Source organism: Manihot esculenta, chromosome 1, assembly GCF_001659605.2.
Source record: "Manihot esculenta cultivar AM560-2 chromosome 1, M.esculenta_v8, whole genome shotgun sequence".
In the NCBI taxonomy this organism is placed as follows: domain Eukaryota; kingdom Viridiplantae; phylum Streptophyta; class Magnoliopsida; order Malpighiales; family Euphorbiaceae; genus Manihot; species Manihot esculenta.
In genome coordinates this window covers 1566025-1573960 of record NC_035161.2, presented here as the reverse complement: position 1 = coordinate 1573960, position 7936 = coordinate 1566025, and the positions used below count along the sequence as shown (strand labels likewise).

The following is a 7936-nucleotide window of genomic DNA, read 5'->3' as shown; positions in this document are numbered from 1 at the left end:
CTGCAGTCTTTAGTTATTAATTGTAGAGCTCTTATTCGGCGGGAATGGGAGGTTAAGGTCGTGAAAATATATAGGGAAGCTAATATGGTAGCGGATTATCTTGCAAATAGTGCGCATGGTGGAGTTTTTGATATGAGTCTTATTGATTTGCCTTCATCTAGTATTAAGCTCCTCTTGGATGCTAACTGTATGAATGTTTTTCATGATCGTATAATAAATTAAAAAATTCTATCACTCCTTAAAAAAAAGTAATTTTTCAATTAATATAATTATAACAAATGGCAAAATTATGAAGAATTATTACATTTAATTTTATTATATAACCAATTATTCATCTTTTCAAAGTAAATTTTCAATTAATACAATTGTAACAAATGGCAAAATTATGAATTTATAAATTTAAGAGATATAAATATGTTTATTTACTTTTTATTAATTTTAATAAATCACTAATATGAGTTACATTTAAAATTTTTTAATTTAATTCATATTAATACAAGTTCTTCAATTTTTTTTAAAAAAAGTTTTTTTTTCTGTTAAAAAATATTAATAATGAAGTTAATATTTTATATTTTAGTATTATAAAATTATTTAATAATGAAATTAATTATTTTTATTTTATTTTATTTTTATCATTTTAATTATAATATTCAATTTCTTAATATTAAATATAAAATTAATGTTTTATTATAAAAATTAAAAATTATTGTTTTAATATATTTTTTAAAGCAAATTTACTTCTAAATAGGAAAAAATGATTAAATTAAATTGAAAACTTAATTTTTAATACACCTCAAAATTTAGAGGTAAGGATGAGTTAAAAAAAGAAAAAAAAGGATAATCGAGGTCACCAAAGCCGGCCCAACAGTGGAAACTGTGTATGTAGAATGAAATTTTGGAGTTTCAGTGGATCGTGAGGAGACAACGGCTAACGGACAGACGAAAACACCGTGCACAGTAGGTTCTAAAAGAAAGGCACAAAGTCATAACGTCTATCTAATCTGGTATTTTTGGGATTATTATTATAATTATTATTTTTATTAAAATGTTACTTTCAATTTTGAAAGACAAAAGACTCCAAAATTTGAAAGTTTGAAATTCTAATTACGCTAATACTAAAGAGGAAGAAAAGAGAGAAACTCCTCTTTGGAAAGCAAGCGAATGCTCGCAGCCGGAGCCTGGATTGTCTTTTTTGTTAACATTAATACAGAAAAAAATCGAAGTGTATTGGTTGTTTTCGGTGTTTGGATCTAACTTTGGTATTACTTATAAAAATTTTCCACCCACGGGTGTCTCTCCGTCTTCATTACGGAAATGATTATGAATCTTGTGTGTGATGGTCGTCATGCACATAATTGATTGCTCAACTCCTTCTTCCCCTGCAGACAAGAATAAGAATTCATGTCGATCGCCACACGCACTTGCTCGTAACCGTAGCCGTAGATGGCGTCACAGTCGTACCGGCACTGCTGCCGTTGTGGTGGCGGCACTGCTCGTTTCAACCACCGCCTGGCTCTCTCTTGTATTCTCCGGCACCACCGTCCGTTGCTGGCACCGTTTAAGGAAGTGGGAAGGCAGCCCCCGCACACTTTCCGGGAAGAGGCTACCTTCAATCACTGATTCGTTTGATCACCGCTTACCTATTGTGACACCGACCGCTCAGGTCTTTTCTCGTCCTCATTTATTCCAATCGGGCCGCAATCGCAGTCTTTCTGAGGAGAAGCATAGGGGAAATGACTTGTCACTCAAGCACATAATGTTTGGCATAGCGGGATCCTCGCAGCTATGGAATCGGCGCAAGGAGTTCGTGAGGCTGTGGTGGCGACCAAATGACATGAGGGGCTACGTCTGGCTAGAAGAGCCCGTGGCTAAACAGGATTGGGACGATTCCTTACCCTCAATCATGATTTCTGAGGACACTTCCCGCTTCCGATACACAAATCCTACCGGTCATCCTTCGGGACTCCGGATCTCCCGTATTATCTCCGAGAGTTTTCGCCTGGTATCGCCCGATGTCAGGTGGTTCGTTTTGGGCGACGACGACACCATTTTCAATGCGGACAATTTGGTTGCTGTTCTCAGCAAGTATGACTCCTCTGAGATGATCTACATCGGTGCTCCTTCCGAAAGCCATTCTGCCAACACCTATTTCAGTCACTCTATGGCCTATGGTGGTGGGGGAATTGCCATAAGTTATCCACTGGCTGAGGCTCTTTCAAACATTTTGGATGACTGTCTCGAGAGATATCATATACTCTATGGAAGTGATGATCGGCTACACGCCTGCATTTCTGAGCTTGGAATTCCTTTGTCCAGAGAACAAGGGTTCCACCAGGTCTGTTATCTGATTCCTCATATCAATAATTGTTGATTGATTTATACCTTCTACACTTCTAATGGTTGGTTTCCACCGCCTTTCTAGTGATTTATTAACTGTAAATAGTATGCTGTTTTGCTCATTCATGGCTAAACTTAACATATAGAGAATTTCTTTTTTTTGGGAAATAAAATAGAAAAAGAGATATTCTCTCTGGCATTGCGGAATTTTTTTTAACCCTTGATTGGTTTCTTCTGGCAGTGGGATATTAGAGGCAATGCTCATGGTCTTCTATCCTCACATCCGATTGCACCCTTTGTATCCATTCATCATGTTGAAGCCGTCGATCCATTTTACCCTGGCATGAGCTCTTTGGATAGCTTGAAGCTCTTCACCAGAGCCATGCATGCTGACCCCTTGAGCTTTTTGCAGCGATCAATCTGTTATGACCATGAATACCACCTAACTTTTTCTGTCTCACTTGGTTATGTTATTCAAGTGTTTCCAAACACTGTGCTTCCTCGTATACTTGAGCGCTCAGAAAGCACCTACTCTGCTTGGAATGGGATTAGCTTACGGAATGAATTTGATTTAGATACTAGGGATCCTCACAGATCTATTTGTAAAAGGCCCGTACTCTTTTTCTTGAAAGATATAGCAAGAGAAGGCAACAACACCCTTGGTTCTTATACAAGGGCCAGAATGAAAGATGATTTGAAAAGGAAAGTTTTCTGCTTTCCACGCTCTCCTCCTCTGCCTTATGTGGAGAATATTCAGGTGTTGGGGTATCCTACGGCAAAGAATTGGCATTTGGTGAGTTCCCTTCATTTTTTTTTCTCTAGTACCATAAAATGCTCCTATCTACTGACTTTACCAACGTGTATTTCTGATTGTACTTCATTTTGAGAACTTTATTTTTGAGTTAAATGCTGTTTGAAATATATTTGAACAGGTACCACGCCGTCTTTGTTGCAAACTGAATCGATCAAGTGATGAACTGCTAACAATCTCAGTTGGGCAGTGTGGAATGGAATCTTTGGGTTCTTTTATTGATTCTATCTGAATGCGGATGGCTGGTGGCTCTCATTTTACTTTCTATTATTATCCCGAAGATTAATATGCAGTTGAAGAGGGGTCTTCACATTCTTCTCTAAATTATTTGGCATCATTGATTTGACTTCTTGCAGTGGCTGTTATCAACTGACATCTGGCATTTTGAAAATCATTCTAACAGATTGCAGATATGGTAGTGCTTTATTCTATACAGTTGAGTTAGGATGAGCTTGCAAACCTTCACCACATGGACTGCATTCTTTGCCTTCTTTTTTGTTTGAAGGTAAATAATTATAGACTGACATCTAATTTTGGGAATTGCTAGTGAGATGAGTGGAATTTCTATTTTTAGTTTACATGTGAATTGCAAAAATTCATTTTTCTTTGCTCTTTTTTTGCCAAAATTTTTCATTGCTCTTGGTATATATTGTTATTGCATCTTTGTATTGACTATTTTTTTTTGTAACTTCAGCTCTGTGAAATGCTTCTGTTTAAGCTGACAGACCTTGTTGTGCCATTAACCCAACTTAGTATGAATCCACCTACTATTATTTTTAAGCTTTATATGGGATTTTCAGTAGGTTGAGGAATCTTCTTTGTTCTTACTATTACTTTATTGGCAGAAAACTTGAATGATTGATGAAATTTGTTAATGGCTCAGGTTTAGATTAGGATTAGTGTTTGTATATCATTTAGGTTTTGATTTGACTGGCATTTTATCAGTTGGTGAAATTGAACCAAGAGGCTGCTGGAGAGGAGGAAGTGAAATGTGAATAAGTTCCCAAGTATGAAGAAAAAATGGAGAGTGGAGATAGAAATAAATCATACAACTGGCAAGCATGCAATCTGTAAAAAGTTCTTTTATAACAAAATGATTTAAATAATTAAAAATTTAATTAGAAAAACTACACTGTGACTTTTACAGTTTATAGCAAATCAGGCAGCGCATTTGGAAAACTGGGAAATGATGAAAATTAAAGAGCTAAATATTTTAACATTGATAAAATTAAAAGCTGAAATTTTAATTTAATCAGCAAGTTCTGAAACAAAATTTGAACAAAAATGTGTGAATTTAGCAAATAGATGGTAATTGAAATAAGAATGGTTATAGGCAGTGGTAAAAGCATTAATCACAGTTGTACTTAAGGCAATAGATGTTTTGTGGGTGAAGGTGGCGGCAGTGGTGCCATTGTTTGTGGTGTTGGTGATGGTGGGTGGGAGCAATGGTGGTTATATTAAGGAATTATTGTAGTGGTAGGTGAAAAGTGGGTGATAATAGTAGTGGCAGTGAGCGCTATGGTGATGGCTGTGGCAATAATGGCAATGGTGGTAGGAACAATGACTCTAATGGAAGTGATAAGGAATGCAAGTTTGTTATGAAGCAGGATTCCCCATTCTAGAAAAGAGTTGGAAATTAGGGAGAAAAAGAGAAAGAAAGTGTAGAGGAAGAGCAGAAGAAAAACCAGAGAGAAAATTAACTTTGATGAGAGAGAATAGAGAGAATTGGAAAGGGAAAATGATTATACTCTTGATATTTCTTGGATGATCCTTTCCAGCTCACAGGTTGTTATTTGTGTGCTGTTGACTGACATAAATAACTATTCCCGCCTCTTAACCTACTCTTCCACTTCTCTAATTAATTCTCAGCTACAACTTATTTTACCTTCTTCCCCATACAATTACAGTCCCTTCTCTCTATCAGTCATGACGTTCCCCACTTCTACAATCACTCTTGTCGTCTAACAGAGCTAAATGACGAAAAATGATACATATAGTTGATCCAAAGTCCTAACTGGTTTGGGATTAAGTTTTATTTGTTGTTATATTAAAATCTGATAAAGGGCTTATTTTTTTCTATCCAGTGCATAGAAATGCACTCAAATTAAAAGTTATTAAAAAATTAACAAAAGAAGTAGGAGAAGAAGTTAGAAGTCCTTTCTTCTTCCTCTTCTTCTTATTCTTCTCTTGATAAAGTTAATATAAGAGAGAGACAAAAAGGAGGAAAGGAAAGTGAAAGAGAACGCTAAAGAAATTCGGTATTGAAAATCTGTTTTGAGCTTTATTGGTCTTGATGCCCTTTATTTTCAGTTAGCTACTAACCCTTTGTCTGGAATCTAGATATTTCCAAGATTCAATTTAATTGATTTATTGTTTGCCAATTCTCATGTTTGGAAACATAAATGGAAGAATTCAATCCTTTTTTCTTAACAAATAATTCATTTTAAAGGGACATAAATGAGGCAAGAAAAAAGTGTGATTTTGTGAGAGCTAAATTCTTTTTTTTTTTCTTCCACATGATTGATTTCCAACGAAGCCTAAATGATGTTTGCTCAATTAGAACGGGAGCTGAACATCTAAGCACGCAGCCTAACTTTATGCCATCCTTTTAGTTGGTTCCGTTGGTCTCAACATCTCATTGTTTTATACGAGTTCATCATTGCATAACTTGATTTGTATATTGTCTTTGTTACTGTGTCCTTGACATCTCATCCATGCATATTCTATTGTCTATTTAACAGCACAATCGAAGCACATCATGCCCATTCTAGTCTCATTCTATGGGTGTGTTTTGTTAGCTTCTCAACATTTGTTCTGTATAGCATATGAAAACAGTGTATGTTTTGCACGTGCGAGTTCTTAGCTGTGGATCTCCCATAAAACTACATGAGGTCCTATAGCATCTCAGTTTAATCTTAAAGAGTTGTCTATGTGGTGTTCCACCTTCATGATTGACGATTGGTTTACCCAGATTAACTATCGTTTGGTATCAAAAAATTTTACAAGAATTCAATTTAATTTAATTTAATTCATTTCTATCAATTTTATTGTTGGAAATGGAGGAATTCATTTCCTTTTTTAACTTACAAAATTTTCATTTTCAAATGAAATGAAATTATGCATGATTTTACCAGAATGTATTTGAATTTTTTCTTGCAAAATGAATCATATGCCAAACTTAGAGTAAAAGACTGAAAAGTAAGAAGGAAAAGTGAAAACATATAGACACTTTGGAAATTGCATATATGGGTATATTGATATAAAACAAACTTGTATGTATCAGATAAATTCCAATAAAAGGTTACTTCTTTAGATTACAGGCATGCATGCTCACATTTGCATACATATGGAAAAATAAAAAAGAAAAAAGGACGTGCATTCATATTGCTATAGGAATTAATTGAGAATACTGACATGTGCCAAAACCATAGTAAGACTAGAAGCAAGATGAGTAGCAGGGGACAGAACCAAATTGCTGCGCCTGCCAGGCAAAGTTCAAATGTATATCTTATAGATGAAACGAGGAAATCAAGCATCTTTGAGAAGCAGTAGAGAATTTGAGGGCCTTAATTTCGTAGGATAGGCAAATTGATTTAAACTTGTAGACTCTGTCTCTCTAAAAGCATAGGAGACAGCATAGGAGACGGTCATCTGACTTCGTTGTTGAAGTGACAGCTCATTGTTGGTGCTGATCAAGGATCGCCTTATTCAGTTGCATTGCTGACAGGTAAGTTTCTGGATTGGCGAACGTGCAATCTTCCAGCGGCATTGACCAGATATCCAATGCAATATATTCAAATTTTTTATCATATCTTTCTGAATCTTGTGATTTTCCTGTTCTATCTGGAAAATCAAAATCTCCTCTTGTATGTATGTGTATATGCATATATATCATTCCTATCCTTTCCTGTTGCTGAAGATTTTGCAACAAGTTGAAACAGGAGCTCAACTATTAGCATAGAGATGTATAGCCTGAAATCTATGGATACGAAAAAAACTAAATGTATGGATTCAAAAAGTAGAATATCTATAGCAGAAAGTCAATAGTATTAAATCTTTTAATCCTATGTTTTGACAGTTGATTTAGGGATGCGTATAATTTGGTTATCAAAATAATTGATCCAATCAAATCAAATTATTAAGTATGATTCAGTTTTACTGATGAAACTTGATTTAGTCTGATTTTAGGTTCTTGGAATAGATTTAATTAATTTTATTTGATTTTTTAAAGATATTTTATTAAATAAATTCAAACTTTAGCTACTTGTTAAACTGCATGTAATAGCCTTGATTGTTTTGGGTTCAATTATTATGCAACGCTGCAAGATGTCCATATTTGGAAAAGAAAAATAATAATTTGTTTTCCCCATAACAATAACACTACTAAATTTTGTGATAATTTCAACAGTCAAGTCATCTCAAGAACCCTAGCCTTCTCAATCATCATCTGTCTCTCTCCTCCTTTTAGAGACCTATCTTCCTCAGGAAAAAAAAAAAAAACTGCCACCTCATGAACTTCCTCTTCCTCAGCTACCATAGCCTTCTTCTTCCCCACTAGAATCCTGAAAGACACGTTATGCAGCTCCTCTCTTGTTCCAGTCTCCCCTTTTTTATAACTACACTCCAATTGAAGCTCCATACGTATCGCATAAGCACAAACTCAACTTCAGTAGTGTTTCTTTCTCCATTATCCTTTGTTTGAGGGGAGGTTTTCTTAGTATGAAACTTTTTCAAGGTTTAGAAATTTTGAATTTGTATTTGGGAGGGAATGAAGTTTTTTGAAATAAG

The 7936-nt window shown here is 35.0% G+C and overlaps 1 protein-coding gene across 1 annotated transcript; it reads left to right on the top strand.

Moving 5' to 3' along the window:
* The first annotated feature begins 1066 nt into the window (after positions 1–1066).
* On the top strand, positions 1067–3934 carry LOC110617795. Its single transcript, XM_021760794.2, has 3 exons — positions 1067–2335; positions 2579–3130; positions 3270–3934. Exons 1-3 carry the CDS (start codon positions 1337–1339, stop codon positions 3378–3380), a joined length of 1662 nt encoding a protein of 553 aa, XP_021616486.1. The 5' UTR covers positions 1067–1336; the 3' UTR covers positions 3381–3934.
* The last annotated feature ends 4002 nt before the right edge of the window (positions 3935–7936 follow it).

Bases quoted from the DNA above. Each gene is read 5' to 3' on its own strand.
- LOC110617795 (XM_021760794.2), top strand. From the start codon at position 1,337: ATGGTCGTCATGCACATAATTGATTGCTCAACTCCTTCTTCCCCTGCA. The intron at 2,336-2,578 runs GTCTGTTATCTG...TTCTTCTGGCAG, and splicing joins GAGAACAAGGGTTCCACCAG to TGGGATATTAGAGGCAATGC. The intron at 3,131-3,269 runs GTGAGTTCCCTT...ATATTTGAACAG, and splicing joins CGGCAAAGAATTGGCATTTG to GTACCACGCCGTCTTTGTTG.